This window comes from Euphorbia lathyris, chromosome 4 (assembly GCF_963576675.1).
Source record: "Euphorbia lathyris chromosome 4, ddEupLath1.1, whole genome shotgun sequence".
Taxonomy (NCBI): Eukaryota; Viridiplantae; Streptophyta; class Magnoliopsida; order Malpighiales; family Euphorbiaceae; genus Euphorbia; species Euphorbia lathyris.
The window spans coordinates 54,132,523-54,150,745 of record NC_088913.1 but is presented as its reverse complement, the minus strand read 5'-3'; the positions used below and the strand labels follow the sequence as shown (position 1 = coordinate 54,150,745).

The window sequence follows — 18,223 nt, the reverse complement described above, 5'->3', positions numbered from 1 at the left end:
CTCCCTCCTTCAACTTCTGAGAAATCAACAAGTACAACGTTTCCCGAAGCCGGTATTTTTTCATCCTAAAAAACGATAAATTAGAACGGGGAGCATTTGATATTAGATGAATATAAACTCGACACGTGTCACCATCACTCAGGGAAAGATAACATGTGGTGCCTCCACAACCAAATTGGACAAGACGACTCTGTATTGCAGGTCTCGACTCGAGAAGTCTCAAAAGACCCAGTCAATGATCCATATGTTATATCAATTACGCCTGATCTCATAAATCACATGCATAGTGGGCTTGAGGAATATCATGCTCCGATTTCCAAACGTATGTTCATCTATGAGGTGACACATATCACATCCCGCTCCTCAACTTGTAACTGACTTCTATAGTTTGATCACGGTATAAATAGAGTAAGATCAGCTCAAGGTACACCATCCAATCATTAAGCTTAAATTACAACTTTGATTTACTGTTGCGTTCATCATCAAATCTTATCTCAAACTAATTTTAAACATGAGAATGAATTAGTGAGACAACAATCTTCTTTTATATGTTTATCAGTGGACTTTCAAGATTCAAACGCACATTGATATACACATAAAATGTTTATACGATGATATTGACAAGTGGTGTAAAGGAATGACCTCGTTTGTAAATAAAAGTACTACATTTGTTAACCTTTTTTTTTTTTTTTTTTTGTTTTGTTAGGATGTTAATGCTCTTGGGATGTTAATGCTCTTGAAGTGTTATATTAACCAGCCAGATTGACCGTTATTTACAGGTGAGGTGATATACACTACAATCAAAGTGTGATTTTGTCAAAATCTGTAAATGTAATTTAGCCCTGGATGCATCCACAAGTATGAATATGATCTCACCCGAAGCGAAGGCATATGAAATGAGATTGGAGTCCGGTATATCTCCCAGTTTAAAATGGCTGGAGGCGGCCTGCATTTCTACTTCGACTGGCCAACATCTCTTCCAATCCAAACACTGGTAATCTTTTTTCCCCAATTCTTATATCGTGTAGATTGATTATGTTCCAAGATGGATCACCATCTACAAAATCAACCACCAAATCCTACAAGAAAATCAAAACACATTTTGTTTTACTTATCTTCTCTATTAATTCTCTTCTTAGCAATCTCATTTAGTTTCACCAACACTAATTACATCAAAATTCACCACCTAAAATCACTTGTCACATCGTATCCTACCACTTTTCAGAAATTTCTAGGGTTCCTTTACCCAATCCAAAAACCCACCAAAACCCAAACTCCCAATTCCAATTCCAATTCTTTCCCCTCCCCTTGTGTTTTCTGGATGTCCCCCATTCTTTCAGGCGGTGGGTATAGCTCTGAAGCTTGGTCTTACATTTTAGCTCTTAATGAACACATGAAAGTACCCAAATTTAGGTTAAAAATTGAGCATCATGGTGATCTTGAATCTTTGGAATTTTGGGAGGGTTTGCCTTCTGATATGAAGAATTTGGCTATGAAACTTCACCAAACACAATGTAGAATGAATGAAACTATTGTCTTGTGTCATAGTGAACCAGGTGCTTGGTACCCTCCTTTGTTTGAAACCCTTCCTTGTCCACCTACTGGTTATAAAGATTTTATGTTTGTAATTGGCAGAACCATGTTTGAGACTGATAGAGTCAATCCTGACCATGTAAGGCGATGTAATCGAATGGATTCTATTTGGGTTCCAACAGATTTTCATGTATCAACATTTGTACATAGTGGGGTTGATCAATCTAAGGTTGTGAAAATTATCCAACCTATTGACGTTGACTTCTTTGATCCATCTAGGTATGCAGCATTAGATCTTGCCTCGGTTGGTGGTTTGGTATTAGGCGAGAGAAATTCGATAAAGGAATTCGTTTTTCTTAGTGTTTTTAAATGGGAGTATAGGAAAGGATGGGATGTGTTGCTGAAAGCATATTTAAATGAGTTCTCTAGTAGTGATCCAGTTGCTTTGTATTTGTTAACAAATCCATATCACTCTGATAATGATTTTGGCAACAAGATTCTGGAGTTTGTCAAGGATTACAATTTAGTAGGACAAGATAATGTTCCGGTTGCAAATATTTATGTGATTGATACTCATATAGCTCAATCCGATTTGCCAAAATTATACAAGGCTGTGGATGCATTTGTTCTTCCATCAAGAGGGGAAGGATGGGGGAGGCCTATTGTGGAGGCTATGTCTATGTCTTTACCAGTCATAGCAACAAACTGGTCTGGGCCAACAGAGTATCTGACTGCGGATAATAGCTATCCACTGCCGGTGGATAAAATGAGTGAAGTCATGGAAGGGCCTTTCAAAGGGCATCTCTGGGCTGAACCATCCGCTGATAAACTTGGACTTCTAATGAGGCATGTGATGACTAATGTTGATGAAGCTAAGGCCAAAGGAAGGAATGCAAGGAACGACATGATTACTAGATTTTCTCCTAAAGTGGTTGCAGGTATTGTCGCCGATCATATACAACATGATATACTTGATAAAATGTTGTAAGACTTTCGTTCTTTAATTCATTCATGTTGAAGTTGAATTATCATCTGCTCTGTTTCACCAAATAGTCAGAGTGTAGTTTTGTTCCATGAGTTGTTAACCTGTTTAGGTTTGGTCTTTTATGAAGAGAATAGGAAGGTTTCGTGAATCAATTTGCCTGATTTTTGTGCATATGCTTTCATTGGTGCAAATAAAGAGACTAGAAATTGTGTCATTAATTTACTCAATATATCCACTTCAATAATCAGACATATAATGATATGCATTTTATCATATCTACAACACATAGACTTTGACAGATTTTATTTTTGTGTATATCTACAACTTGAGATTACTTGTTCATATCAACTCTTGCTGTCTTCATGCCTCTTAGAAAGCACCTACGTAATCCATAATCATAAAGCAATAAAATGATATGTTACCTATTGATACATGAAATTTGTGAATAAAATAATGGGAATTTTATCAAACTAGGGATGTTAACGGGTAGTTATCTGCGAGTAATGTCATACCTGTACTTTCACCTTTTTATATTTTGAACTATCTGGGTTACTCAATCCTAATTTCATTTCTGTCCCACATTCATGGCTACCCTTGTTTTAATTCTGTCCCATATTCTACAAATTTATCGAAATAATTCACTAGTTTAACAAAATCATTAATATGCGTAAATTATTATTAACAACTGGAAAGAGAAGGCTTTGTCTAGACCCAGTAAAGAAATTCTTATTAATCCTTACATATTTGATGGGTGTTTTTCTCATGCCTATTCAGTTGCGTGAAGACATTAACAAATTGTTAAACAAGTTCTGGTGCTGTTGGTAGAATTGGCAAAGTCTAAAGGCGGATTGGGTTTTAAAAGTCTCGATGAGTTCAATTTAGCTCTCTTGGCCAAGCAAGAAAGATTGGAGAATTATCCAAAATCCTTCCTCTCTCCCTTCTCAAATTCTGAAATCCAAATACTTGTCTCCAAGCTACATTGAGTCATAATTCGTCTTTCACTTGAGACTTACTTCAGTAGGGTCTCATCTGTAAAGTCGGAAATGGGAAAGTCATCATTATTTGGGATCCAGTTTTGGTCACATGCACCTTAGATTTAATAAGCCTATATCTAACGGTGAATCTCATTAAAGTGCATGTGAAAATTCCTGGATTTGGGATAACATTGATCTGAATTTGCTCTCTAGTTTCGTTTCTGATCTCCTTGACTCCAGTGGAAATTGGGATGCGCAAAGGGAAAAAGCTATTCTTTTTTTTCTATTCCAAAGAGAAGGCTCGATTCCATTGACTCCTGGCTCTAGCTCCTGGACAGGAATTGGTCTTAGTTTGTTCTGAACTCAGGAACCTCTTCCTTTGGCTTCCTTTTTTCGTGACCATCAAAGGGAATCCTGTCTTGCAGCGTTAAGTTTTGGCCATCAAGAAAGCTTTGAGCTGGATTAAGACAAAAGACACCACAACTCCTATGTTAGAAGACCTATTTATAATGGCATCCATATCTTCTACATATCAACATAAAGTTCATATTTGAACTGTTTCTAGTTACAACACGCAACTTTACTAACAATATTGTATTAAAGTCGTATTGTATTAAAGCCGTATTTAACCCTTGTGATATCCAAAATTTTGTCATTTGATATGTGGTATCATTTGACAAAAAAATTCCTCCCACATAGACATTTAACCCATTTTGGATAAAAAAAATGAACTGATTTGTTAATTTTTGCCACATGACATGGTACAACTTTTGACGAGTGACAATTGTTTTTTTATAATTTTTTATTTATCCACGTATTACAAATGTTGATTTGCCTTTATAAAATCATTAAGGTTGGCAATGGAGGCACAGTGGATAGGAACGTATTCCCCCATTCCTCTCTCAAATACGTGTAGGGTCCAATTCCGAGAATCATATTAGAGGTTTTGAGTGATTTTTTCGCTCGAGAATCCTTGTCATATAACCTTTTTTTAGAGTATAACTCTATCTTAATATTTTTAAGTTAGTTCAATTTTATCTCTTTTAAGGGTGATAAATTCATTAAATTTTCATTTATCTATTAAAAAATAATGCAGTTTGTTAAATTATGTTATGCAGAAAATATTAACAACCGAATAGAAATAAAGAAATGGTTTTTGGATGTGAAATGCGGGGCATGTGAAAACTTACTGCAACTATGAAAATAATTTCACGTTATTCGTAATTAATTTATAAGTTGCAACTATGAAAATAATTTCATGTTCTTTGTAATTAATTTATAAGTAGAAAGAGGAAAATGTAGAGGCATGTGTATTTACATTGGTTATCACTTTCAAGACATAGTTCCATATCATTATGGGACTTGTAATAATAAAACGAGTTTAATGGATTAAAAAAAAATTTAAATGAAAAGTTTAATGGATTAAAAACATTTTTAAATGAAAATGCTAAAAGTATATTCCCTCGTGTTCAAATTATATGTTAGAGAGAAGATTTTGCTTCATTCGTATTATTTTTTACTTTAGGTTTGTAATTTTTCCTTATTTTATCTCTGTTAATAAGTTTAGTATTATTTACTCTTTTTGTCATCTTAGTGGTATAATTTAATGAATGTTACGGAAAATGAAAAAAAATCAATAAAGAGAAATGAATGTATTTTGAGTCTGATTTTTATAAATTTAATGCAAATTATCATTTCTTTATGGTCAATTGTGACAAATAATATGAACCGGGTGGAGTGACTAAGAATGATGTGTTTTACAAACGCGTTGAAAAATGATGTTTAGAGACAAAATTTATGCAATATGTCGAACTGAATAATTAGACCGAACTAGTAGAAGAATGTCTATAAAAGAGATCCAGCATGTTTGCCATCACAATTATGAAAATTGCACTAGGTGGTGAATTTTGATGGAATTGATGTTCTTGAAAATCATTCTCACTTTGAAGATAAGCTCTTCTCTCATTTGTGATTGATTGATAAGGCTCGAGATAATTCAATGAAGAGCAATAATTGTGGTTTTGAGATTTGTGAACTATGCTGATAAATGATCGAACAATTTTGTGAAGTAGTGCATGTTAGTGACACTTTTACATAGTGTTTGAAAAGTTCTATTTAGTGAAGAATGGATTATCACTTTCGAAACTTAGAGTTCAATGTCATTAGAAGGGAAGATAATAATATTAATATCTCCACTATTGATATAATATTATAAGAATTGAAGTAGCAAACGATTATGAACCTGGATGACATGACATGTTAGACTAGAATAAACACAAAAACAACTCAGTTTGGGGCAAAGAAAGTTGCAAACCAGACCAAACCAAGATTGAAGGAGACGACTCTGCTGTAAATTCAAAGAACCAGCCCCCAGAACCGGTAGGAACCAATGCCCTTAACAATGACAGTAAAATAGTGACGAAGCAAGGCCAACGAGGTAACATGGGCTCTCGATTTGATATGCTACAAATGGAAGAATAAGCTGTTTATCAAGACAAGCAAAAGGAGAACAGTCTGGGTAATGGCTTAGCTACAAGGGCTCCTCAACCAACAGCAAATGTGGCAAAAACCATTTGGAAAGACATGAGTAAACCTCCCAACTTGATTCCACGCACCATCAAAGCATAAGAAAAATAGAAAGGGCTGGAAAGAAAGATTAGAGGACCTACAAATGGATCTGTAACCCCTCGAGCTGGTCCGAGTACCAAGTCATTCCAGTAAGTCTCTTCCACATGGCAATCGTCTCATTTACAGTTTTGTTGCTTTTATAGATTTTTTTTATTTTGGAATGTCTGAGGTGCAACGAATAAGACCACTCGCCTCCACCTTAAATATATGTTATGCTTGTATAAGCCATCTATGTTCGCCTTATTGGAAACAAAAGTTAGCAGCATAAACCAGAAGTGTCTGATTCATAAGCCTTTCTGGTTGCTGATAAGGAGCGTCCATGAAGGACTTCGAATATATTAAAATTTCTCACATCCATCGGAAGAGAAATAAGAGGACGTTAGTCAATTTGGAATTGTGTTTGCTAACGGAATGAACCTCAATGTACCATTTTGTAAATTTTTAAACCACAAGGGTGCCGATCGAACAAGGTTTATTTTTGTACTTTTCCCTAAAAAAAAATACAGAATTTTGAAGGTTATAAATGCTACCTATCATACCGCGAGTATCTTATTAGAGTTGCAGTCTTTGTTTATGTTTCCTTGATCTCAGTTGTTTCAACATAATGAAGCTTCATCTTCTATTCGAGATGAGGAGCAAAAGCTGTCAAAACCTCCTTGTAAACAGGTTTCTTGAAATCTACAGCCTGCAAGAAAATGAAGGATTATGAAAATGTTCAATTTGATTATAGAATGCCAAATTTATATAATTACAGTTGCTATAAAACGTCTCATCCTCCTAAATCTGACATCATTCTTTGATTCTTTGGGCAGCATTTTGCTTTACTTGTTTTTGTTTCAACTTTCATGTCAATGTTGGATTACATTATTCACAAATTATTCATGTTAAATCCTACCAACAAAAATTCTTTCAAATCCAACAGTTAAAATAAATGTTAATATAACACTTACACGGTCAATTATTTGTTCTGGTGACATCCATGACCATTCGCCAAATTCGGGTTTTTCAGTGTCATCACCCAAAAGATTTATTTCATCCTCTTTCCCAGTGAATTTAAGAAGAAACCTGTCGTTGCATGTGTCAATTCAATAAAGTAGAACTGAATGTAGAATGAAAAGATACTATTGGTGCTATTAAGGTTCTGGACTTTATAATTGAAATCTATCTGAGTCATTTTTAACACAAATAATGCGGATGCACCATAAAAGACGACATGTGATAGAGTTGACAAAAAGAAAGAAAAAAATATTGAGCTCAATAAGTTTCAATTATAAAATTTAGGGGTTCAATAGACCAAAAGTAAAGCTGAGGGCTTCAGTATCATAGACGCTTAAAGTTTAAAAACTTAATAGGACAAAATTGAAATTGAGGATCCAAGTACGGAAATGTAGAGTTTAGGAGTTTAAAATTATGTTTTGTGAAACATCAACCTAATAATATGTCAATCCACGGGTGAAGTGAAGTGATAGACCTTAATTTGGTCAAACCAAGCTAAGATTTCAATCCAAGATAGTATGCATCACTACAATATGCTCACCACTTCTGTGCTTGACCTTTCCAGTCAGATCCCCATTGAATTTTCAGTTTTTCTCTAACCTCTGGTGGAAAGTCATATGTTAACCAATTAGGTGCCTGCAAATTGACAACAGTACCCATGTACATTATGAATTGAGTAAAATAAACTACAAGTCAAACATGGATTTGGAACAAGACCCAAAGAAGTTGCAATTGTTAAAATTACAATAGAAGGGTTCTCTCTTATGATGATAAAAATAGTATCATATCAGATTAGATCACATCAAAAATTGGCATAAGGAAGGAAATCTAGCTTTCTTATGTGCTTCTGTGAGGAACCATAGCGACTAGTAAAGCTAAGGAAAAGGTGAGCAAAGGAGGCATTCAAGCATATCAAACAATTTTCAGTGATAACTTAGTGTAGATTTATGTAAATATCTTTTAGTTATTTGGTATTTATCCCTTAAGGATACTAACTAATTAGAGATTATCTTATTTTGTATATTGCTGATTGTTAGGAAATTAGTTCCTGATTTTTAGGAGATTAGTTAACCTAGGTTATCTGTACATTTGTAATCTGCCTATAAATAGGTTATTCTTTTGATGAATAAACATACGATTATTCACAAAACCACATGGTATCAGAGATCTCTTTACTCTAATCGTATCTTTCTCCAGCGTTTTTTTTTAACCTAAAGCAGCCGTCCTTCCTGGTGTTAACCTAAAGCAGCCGTTCTTCTCCTCTTTCTCAAGCCGCTCTTAACCTAAAACACCATGGCAACAGAAAAAGACACAGCCTCCCATCCCTCCTTAATCTCGAACCCACCTCTCATAGTTGGCTCTTCATCTCACGGTACCGAGGCTGCTTCTCTGGTTACCAGCCACAAATTCAATGGCCACAACTATCTCCAATGGTCACAATCTGTGATGATGTATATCGGTGGAAAAGGGAAAGAGGAATACCTCACCGGAGAGGTAGTTGCTCCAAAAAACTGATGATCCAAAGTACAAAACTTGGAAAGCTGATAATCACATGATTAAGTCATGGCTGATTAGTTCCATGAGTAATGAGATTGGAGAAAATTTTCTCTTGTACGCTACAGCTAAAGAACTATGGGATGCTGTAAAAGATTCTTATTCAAGTTCTGAAAATACATCAGAATTATTCGAAATTGAGGCTGCTCTCTATGATCTCCGCCAAGAAGATACCTCAGTCACTCAATACTTCAACACTCTTACACGCTATTGGCAACAACTGGATCTGTTCGAATCCTACTCTTGGAAGTGCCCTGTAGATACTACTCTATACAGGAGCATTGTGGAGAAAAAGAGAATGTTCAAGTTTCTCCATGGCCTCAATAAGGATCTTGATGCAGTCAGGAGTAGAATCATGAGTACCAAGCCACTTCCTCAAGTCAAAGAAGCATTCTCAGAGGTTCGACATGAAGAAAGCAGGAAGAAAGTCATGATGGGCTCTTCTATCCTTCCAGCTGCTCAGGACTCCTCTGCCCTTGCTGCCCGAGGACAATTCCAAGGTACCAACCAATTTAATCGACAGCAGAAGGGACGTCCATGGTGTGATCATTGTCGTAAGCTTGGACATTTCAAGGAAACATGCTGGAAAATTCATGGAAAGCCAGCAGATTGGAAGCCCAGGTCATGGAAAGACAAGGAAATTCATGGACATACTGCTGCCACTTCAAGTATCATTGCTGAAGGAACAGAAAGTGGATCTGATTCATCACCGTTTACTAAAGCACAGTTAGAGGCACTTCAGAAACTCCTGAGTCAGTCCAACATAACTACACCTGGTACAGGGCTGTTAGCCATGAAAGGTAATCATTCAGTAGCTCTTGTTGTCAATAAAAGACCTACTAATCCTTGGATCCTTGATTCTGGAGCATCATATCATATGACAGGTGATGCAAATATTTTTTTTGAGTTTCACCCGAGCTCAGAACATCATACAGTGAAAATTGCCGACGGTACATCATCTAAGGTTGAGGGCTTGGGTTCAGTAAAAATAAATCAGAATCTAACTCTCACATCTGTTCTTTATGTGCCGAAACTAGACTGTAATTTACTATCTATCAGTAAATTTACTCGTGATCTCAATTGTGTGACTAAGTTTTATTCAAATCTGTGTGTGTTTCAGGAATTGGATTCGGGGAAGATGATTGGCAGTGCTAAGATGTGTTCTGGGCTCTATATCCTACAAGATCACACTCCACCAATTGGAACAGCTCAGAAGTTCAGTTTGTTCTCTTTAAATAATGAGTCTATTTCAAATAAAGATAGTGATATTATGTTATGGCATTATCGTCTTGGTCATCCAAATTTCTTGTATTTGTCAAAGATGTTTCCTTCCTTATTTATTAATAAAAATCCAAACTCCTTTTGCTGTGAAATCTGTCAACTTGCAAAACATACTCGAAATACCTATCCTAGACTACCATATAAATCATCCAAACCATTTTCATTGATTCATAGTGACGTGTGGGGCCCTTCCCGTGTAAATGCTATTGCGGGACAGAAATGGTTTGTATCTTTTATAGATGATCATTCTAGATTAACTTGGGTATTCCTCATGAAAACAAAATCAGAAGTTAGTGAAATTTTTAGGAATTTTCACTCTATGATTCAAACTCAGTTTCACACTAAAATACAAATCCTCAAGACCGACAATGCTAAAGATTTCTTCAATTCCATTCTTGGTTCCTATCTCACCCAAGAGGGTATTATACACTTGAGCTCTTGTGTCAATACTCCACAGCAAAATGGGATTGCCGAACGGAAAAATAGACATCTCTTAGAAGTTGCTCGTTCTCTCATGTTTTCTACTCAAGTTCCCAAATATCTCTAGGGAGAAGCTGTCCTGACAGCTACCTATCTTATTAACCGTATGCATAGTTATTAAAGGCGCGCCTGAGGCGCGCCTATGGCGCATGGCGCACCAGGCGCAGGCCTTAGCGCCATGGCAGCCCCATGGCGAGGCGCAATCGCCATGGCGCGCGCCTGGTGCGCCATTTTGCGCCAAATGCAATTGCCAAAGGCGCACCAAGGCGCGCCTTGGCAGTTAGAGGCAGTTATGGGCAGTTTTTTTATATATCTGGGATGAAGCACATGTTCTATTAACAAAAAGTATTAAAGAGGAGAGAGATTATACGTTTTAAACTAATTAGAAGACGAAGAGACAGAGTCATGAAGAGTTGAAGATGAAACTCTAACATGGGGTTTAGTTGGTAAGGCTGCTGGAGTTGAAGAGATTGCATATAACACTAGAAGAGTAGGAAAAAAGGCTAAAGTATCATCTTCCAAGGATCGAGGAAAAGCCCATGTAGTTGTTCGAGATGAGGAGGAAGAAGAAACTGAGTTTGTTGATGAGGATGAAGAGGATCAGTTTGATGATGACGCTTTAGATGAGGAGTGTGATAGTGATGATGAGGAGTGATGGATTTGGAGAGTTTTGATTAGGAGTAGAACTTAGGAATTAGTATTCAACTTTAAAGTTTGCTAATATGGGGTTTATTTTGCATTTTAAATTTATTTATGCTTAAGATATTTTCATGATTTAGTATTCATTGCATTTTTATGTTAGTTTAATAGTTTTATAATTTTTATTTTTGTCGGTGCGCCTTGTGTCGCTATGGCGCGCGCCATCGCCGTGCGCCATGCGCCAAGGCTCCAGGACCCTTTGCGCCTTAGTGCGCCATGCGCCTTTAATAACTATGACCGTATGCCTTCTCGTGTACTCAATTTTCAAACTCCGTGTCACACTGTCATGAAATCATTCCCTCACACGAGGTTCATAACTCTTCTTGATCCTAAGGTCTTTGGTTGTACAGCCTTCATTCATCTTCCTTCTCAAAATCGTAGTAAGTTAGATCCCAAATCTATCAAGTGCATTTTTATTGGCTATTCCTCTCATCAAAAAGGTTATAAATGTTATTCTCCTATCACTCGGAAAATATATAATTCTATGGATGTCACATTTTTTGAGAATCAGGCTTACTATAAAAATGAGATTCAGGGGGAGAATACTAGTGAATCTCATATTTGGGATACTGCTCCAAGTATCAACACTCCATTTATTGGCATTTATCATGAGGGTCCCTCCACCTCTCAAGTCACAGAAAATCAAGGTTTATCTAGTCCTCAGTCTAATCCCTTAGGTTCCCAATCCTTAGGTCCATCTTTGACAAGTCCATCTATGATCCTTGCCCCTCATCAAGAACCAGAAAACAGAGAAACTCTTGTCTATACAAGAAAGAAAAAATCTGGTAACGATATAGAGCACATAACACATCCAGAGGACCGTCATGAATCGGAACCGAATTCTCTTTCAGAGGCTCATTCAGGTTTAAGTAATTCTGACCTTGATAATATTGCTCAAATAAATGATGATTCAGATCTGCTGGAGTTCGTAAATGTACGGAACATCCTATTGGCAATTTTGTTTCCTATAAAATATTATCACCATCCTATCATGCTTTTGTCTCCACCATTGATAATATACAGATTCCTCACACTATTCAAGAGGCACTAAGTGATTCACACTGGAAAGAAGCGGTTCAAAATGAGATTGATGCTTTGCTAAAAAACAACACATGGACAATCACAAATCTACCACCTGGAAAAAGATTAGTGGGTTGCAAGTGGGTCTTTACAGTCAAATACAAAGCAGATGGTAGTATTGAGAGGTTTAAAGCTCGCCTTGTTGCTAAAGGATTCACTCAGTCCTACGGAATTGATTATCAAGAAACATTTGCTCCTGTTGCAAAGCTCAACACTATTCGTGTATTACTATCTCTTGCTGCAAATAAAGACTGGCCCCTACACCAATTTGATGTGAAGAATGCCTTCCTGAACGGTGACCTTGAAGAAGAAGTTTATATGGACATTCCGCCAGGTTTCGAGAACTCTTCAAACCAGGGAAAAGTTTGCAAACTCAAGAAATCTTTGTATGGCCTTAAACAATCTCCACGGGCATGGTTTAGTAGATTCACTAAATCAATCACTCAAAATGGGTACACTCAATGTCAAGCAGATCACACTTTGTGAAATTTTCATCTGATAAAAGGATAGCTATCCTAATTGTTTATGTAGATGACATAATAATGACAGGTGATTACAAGGAAGAGATTGAAAGATTGAAAGACTTCCTATCTAAGGAATTCGAGATTAAAGATCTTGGAAGTCTTAGATACTTTCTTGGCATGGAATTTGCTCGATCAAAGCATGGCATCTTTGTTTCTCAACGCAAGTATGTCCTAGACTTACTAAAGGAAACAGGAATGCTTGGATGCAAACCAGTCTCAACTCCAATGGACTCCAATAAGAAAATTGGGTTAGAAATAAATACAACACCGGTGGACAAAGGAAGATATCAAAGATTAGTTGGTCGCTTGATCTATCTATCTCATACCAGACCTGATATTGGTTTCTCGGTTAGTGTCGTCAGTCAATACATGAACAATCCTACCGAAGAACACATGGAAGCAGTTACTAGAATCTTAAGGTACCTCAAGATGGATCCTGGCAAAGGGCTTCTATTCAAGAAAAATGATTGCAGAGATGTCAAAGTCTACACTGATGCAGACTGGGCAGGAGATAAGAAAGTTAGGAGGAGTACTACAGGATATTGCTCTTACGTTTGGGGTAATCTAGTGACATGGAGAAGTAAGAAACAATCAGTAGTTTCTAGAAGTTCAGCTGAAGCAGAATTTAGAGCTCTAGCTCTTGGTATTTGTGAAGGGATTTGGCTAAAAAGATTATTGAGTGAACTGAATCTCTTTGCAGGAGAACCTATAAAAATGCTTTGTGATAATCAAGCTGCCATCAGTATCGCTAAAAATCCAGTTCAACACGACACAACAAAACACATTGAGATAGATCGACACTTCATCACTGAGAAGATTGAAAATTCCACAATTCAGACTATCTATACTCCATCAAAACTGCAAACTGCCGACATTCTTACCAAAGCTCTTCCTAGGACTATTTTTGATGAACTAGTGTGCAAGCTGGGAATGTATGATATACATAACCCAGCTTGAGGGGGAGTGTAGATTTATGTAAATATCTTTTAGTTATTTGGTATTTATCCCTTAAGGATACTAACTAATTAGAGATTATCTTATTTTGTATATTGCTGATTGTTAGGAAATTAGTTCCTGATTTTTAGGAGATTAGTTAACCTAGGTTATCTGTACATTTGTAATCTGCCTATAAATAGGTTATTCTTTTGATGAATAAACATACGATTATTCACAAAACCACACTTAGGGATTTGAAGAAAAGGCCAATGCAAAAGAATTAGCTTGGATGTTGACAAAGAATGTAAAGGATATAATTCTAGTCATATTTATCAAACAATTTAAGATAAAAAAAAATCATTTGCGGTTGGTCACAAAGAAGGCTATTTGGAGATTTGGATATATGTTTCTTTCTGTATGACATAGAGTTTGGTAGAATTTTCTTAGAAGAATTAAGTTTTGCGAAAGTGTGGATTCATTTAATTGGGACATAGGTGAGGGGTGGGTTAGGAAAAAAATAAAGAAATATAAAAGAACACGGAAATACTAAGAGAAAAAACAAGGTTTCGTGGAAACTTACTGAAGCTACTTTTATATTAAAATCCCTTACACTAGAGAGTAGAATGTATGGTCAATCTTGTGAACTAGAGAATTTTGATCAGAATTATCACACAATATAGAGTAATGCAAGAAACGCATCATTCACTTTCCCATACAATGGACGTCTATATTACACCCTGAACATCTTCACTTGCTCTTTCCCTTGAAAACAGAATTTTAATGAATGGCATCAGAAAAAGAAACAATATAAGGGGTAGTATGTAAAGATTAACAAGTTAAGCTTGTTAGTTAGCTTATAGTTACAGCTATGGTTAACTAACCAGTATGAATGGTTAACTAACTATGGTTAAATAGCAGTTACAGTTTCTAGTATAAATGTAATCTCATTGAACAGAGCTGATCATCAAGTTTTATTCCTCTATTCATTGTTCACAATTCCAATTCCATTAATATACATTCTTCATTTTTTTAAAGCTTTGTATTCATTGAATCGTTATATGGTATCAGAGCATTCCGCATTATCAAAATGACAAAAAAGCCCAGAAATAATCGCAAGAATGATTTCAATAATCATATTGAAGAGGATCTGGAATTGGAAGAAGATGAACTGGAAATGTCTGATAATCAATGTTCCAGCAATCACAAAAAGAAAAAGATCAATGGCAGGAACAATCGCAACAAAGAAAAGATTTTAGAATCTCAACATGATGAATCTGACAGTTTACTCATGGATTACACAATAGTGATAATCCTGGTCTCTCACTTGTAAGTGTTCAATTAACTTCTTGAAATTATCTTTCTTGGAAACGTGCTATTAAGATTAGTTTATCAGTTAAGGATAAACTCGATTTTGTGCTTCGCGATGATTTGCAACCATCAATTCCTGGTTCAACGTTGCATAAGAAATGGAAGCGCTGTGATAATATGGTTTTATCTTGGGTTTTACGCTCAATTACAAGCCTTTGATGAATCAAATGGTCCATTGATTTATCAAATCAAGAAAGAACTTAATAGTCTTATACAAGAGAATTGTCTGTTTGTGTGTATTTACACTAAGATGAAATTATGGGAGGATTTAACCGAATGGAATCCTGTTATGGCTTGTGAATGTGGTTCTACTTTGCGTCCTATAATTGCTATGATAGAGGCAGATCATGTAATGCAATTCTTGATGGGACTTAGTGATGTGTATGATAGTATCAGAGATCAAATATTGATGCTTGATCCCTTACCATCCGTCAATAAAGCTTATGTTATGATTAAAAAAAATGGAGCACCAAAAACAGAATGTGAGTATGGTTGCAGAGAAGTTTGAGTTAGGAAATTATGCTTCTAGTTCTGGAAGCAAACAGTTAACAAAAGAAGGGAAAGGGAAAGAAGATATGGTTTGCAGTCATGGCAAGAAATAAGGACATATCTTAAGGATACATGCTTCCAACTCAAGGGATATCCGGATTGGTATAAGCCTAAGAAGAAGAATGGGAATTACAGTGGAAAGAAACATCAAGCACATCTTGCTGGTCAGATTGATAGTGAAGAAGATATAGATCAATCTGCAATGTTTTCTAAGATGTTCCAAAAGGAATTTCATAAGTATGTGAATTCCAAGAACAACAATGAAATGGCAAATTTGTGCATTTCAGGATTTGCAGGTAACCCTTATCCTCACAATTTTACTTCAGATTCTGATATCTGGATAATAGATTCAGGGGCCACATCACACATGTGTGTCACTTTATCTAGTTCTATTCCTTTATTCATTGTTCACGATTCCAATTCCACTAATATACATTCTTCATTTCTTAAAGCTTTGTATTTATTGAATCGTTATATAGTATAAAGACATACCTCTGCAAGAACTTCTGCTGAGCTAATCCCTGTCTCTTCTTTTAGTTCCCTGATGGCTGCAGTTTTCGGATCTTCATGCTCATCTATCCCTCCCTGTTTCACAATTTGTGTAAATCATCTTTAATGAAGTAGAACTTTTGGAAAGAAAGCGTCAAGCCAAGTTGTATAACATTCTTATACTAAAAAACCCAAAGGTAAGTAGCGTTAGCAGGCTTGTAAGTTCCTTCAGAATTTATAAAACCACCAGGGAACAGCTCAGTGGGTGTGGTGCTAGCTTAGTTCCTTTTTTCCCCTTCTAGGACTATACGTATAGTTTTGCAATTTTATATGGTTCATATTAAATATTTTCCAATTGACCCCAACAACTAGATAATTAGACCTTCTATGTCGCATTTGCTGCCTCTTTCACTTCACTCACACATTTAGTGCCTTTCTCACCTCACTCGGGATGAACGGCAATGGCAACAGCAAGGTGGTGAACTGAACAATCAGTGACCAGCTTTCAAAAAAAAAAAAAAAGAACAACAATCAGTGACCAACATCATTGAATTAGACAAATCTTCCTGCTCTATGTTGCGGGACAAGGTTAGTGGCCAATAACTTATTACTAGGCTCCCCAAGAAAAATGGCCTGCTACCACCACCGTGGTGGTGGCTACAGCTAATTAGTAAAACACTGAAACACATGCTACATGTGGAGTTTACCAGTGCCTTCTCCATCATGATCTTGGCCCTCCAAAAGAAAAGAAAAACAAAAAGAAAATCTCCCATCCCTTTCCTAAATCTGAGATTAAAATCAAACTGTTAACCTAAAGAAAGAAAGAAAAAATCACTTCCAAATGAAATATCAATTAGTCAATAAATAAACACAAATCATTATAAATCTGACCAATAATATATTCCAAAAACTTAATATTGAACTGTATACTGCTTTTTCCCCATGTAAAAAAAAGGTCTCTTTGTATAGTTAATCACACTTGCGCTTATTGATCCTTGATAAATAATGAGGATTCAGAAATCCAGATTAACAAGCATGGCTAAAACAGAAAAGCCAGTTGAAAAACAAGCCAATAGACACTAGAATTACGAAGGATAATCCAAAAATCACCTGAGGCATTTGCCAAGCATCAGGTATATCTAGCCTTGAAGCAGCAAATATCTGCACAATTCATGTAAATAAAATGCCAAGCTGAGAATGATATACATAATAGAATGAAAATCCCAAGTAGACTAACCTTTTTAGATGGATTGATAATGCAGATACCCACATTTTTTCTGTAACCTTCCGGAGCAGATTCCATGGATGATGAAGATAAGCAGAGAGTCCTAAATACGAAATTACTCGGAGGAATATGGGATTCTAGAGGTGGCACATTGGTGAATTTGGAGAAATTATAGGGACAATTCAGGAAGGATGAAGTGGATTTGGAAAGAGTGAGAAGCGAGGCAGGATTAAATGGAGACGAATAAAATCGGCAAAATGCCATTTTTTCTTTTCTCCATGCTTTATTAGAGTTGGCTTTTCTAGACTTGGTTATTCCCCCATCTCAATCACGTGCAGCACGTGTGACTTCACCATTTTCTATTTTTTATTTTGTTTTTAGGTGTAATGCTTCTCCAGCCCTCTTAACTTATCCAAATTGGTCATTTTACCTCACCAACTCATCGAATGTCCTATTTACCCCCTTAACTCCATAAAAATAGTATTTCTCACCCCCTTAACTTGTCCAAATTTGTCATTCTACCCCTTCTCAACTCCATAAAAATGGTATTTCTCACCCCATTAACTTGTCCAAATTTGTCATTCTACCCCTTCTCAACTCATCGAATATCCTATTTACCATCTTAACTCCATAAAAGTGGTATTTCTCACCACTTATGGTCCTATTTACCCTCTTAACTCCATAAAAATGGTATTTCTTATCCCTCTATAATAGTCAAAAAAGTTGAAAAGAGAAAGAACGAATAAAAAATACAAAGAACAAGCACGTTAATATAAACAACTTAAATACATTATATATAAGAATAATGTACCAAAATAGGCCTATGATTTTTGGGGAAATATCAATTTAGGTTTTACTTATAAAATAGCATAAATATAGGTTTAACGTTTAAAAAAAATTATCAATTTAGGCTTCGATAACG

General features: G+C 36.0%; 2 protein-coding genes across 5 annotated transcripts; one reads left to right on the top strand and one right to left on the bottom strand.

Annotated features, from left to right (window-relative positions):
- Positions 1-708: 708 nt before the first annotated feature.
- LOC136225518 (uncharacterized) lies at positions 709-9,840 on the top strand. 3 transcript variants are annotated; one of them, XM_066013569.1, is made up of 2 exons: positions 709-2,471; positions 9,791-9,840. In XM_066013569.1, the coding sequence occupies exons 1-2, from the start codon at positions 1,046-1,048 to the stop codon at positions 9,823-9,825; spliced, it is 1,461 nt and encodes a 486-aa protein (XP_065869641.1). In that variant the 5' UTR covers positions 709-1,045; the 3' UTR covers positions 9,826-9,840. The 3 variants fall into 3 exon arrangements, with proteins under 3 accessions (XP_065869641.1, XP_065869642.1, XP_065869640.1); XM_066013570.1 differs by lacking the exon at positions 9,791-9,840 and adding an exon at positions 3,293-3,429 and having other exon boundaries at positions 710-2,471; XM_066013568.1 differs by lacking the exon at positions 9,791-9,840 and having other exon boundaries at positions 710-2,774.
- LOC136225519 (nudix hydrolase 26, chloroplastic) lies at positions 6,533-17,598 on the bottom strand. Of its 2 annotated transcripts, none has more exons than XM_066013571.1 (6): positions 17,314-17,598; positions 17,187-17,237; positions 16,080-16,172; positions 7,658-7,752; positions 7,071-7,185; positions 6,533-6,805 (listed from the first exon to the last, which is right to left on the bottom strand). In XM_066013571.1, exons 1-6 carry the CDS (start codon positions 17,563-17,565, stop codon positions 6,740-6,742), a joined length of 672 nt encoding a protein of 223 aa, XP_065869643.1. In that variant the 5' UTR covers positions 17,566-17,598; the 3' UTR covers positions 6,533-6,739. The 2 variants fall into 2 exon arrangements, with proteins under 2 accessions (XP_065869643.1, XP_065869644.1); XM_066013572.1 differs by having other exon boundaries at positions 17,347-17,598.
- Positions 17,599-18,223: the final 625 nt, after the last annotated feature.

Excerpts from the sequence above, each read along its gene's own strand:
- LOC136225518 (XM_066013568.1), top strand. The coding sequence starts at position 1,046 with ATGGATCACCATCTACAAAATCAACCACCAAATCCTACAAGAAAATCA.
- LOC136225519 (XM_066013571.1), bottom strand. The coding sequence starts at position 17,565 with ATGGCATTTTGCCGATTTTATTCGTCTCCATTTAATCCTGCCTCGCTT. Across the intron at positions 7,753-16,079 it reads CAGCAGAAGTTCTTGCAGAG|GCACCTAATTGGTTAACATA; the intron begins GTATGTCTTTAT and ends GTCAATTTGCAG. Across the intron at positions 7,186-7,657 it reads AAAGGTCAAGCACAGAAGTG|GTTTCTTCTTAAATTCACTG; the intron begins GTGAGCATATTG and ends ATGCAACGACAG.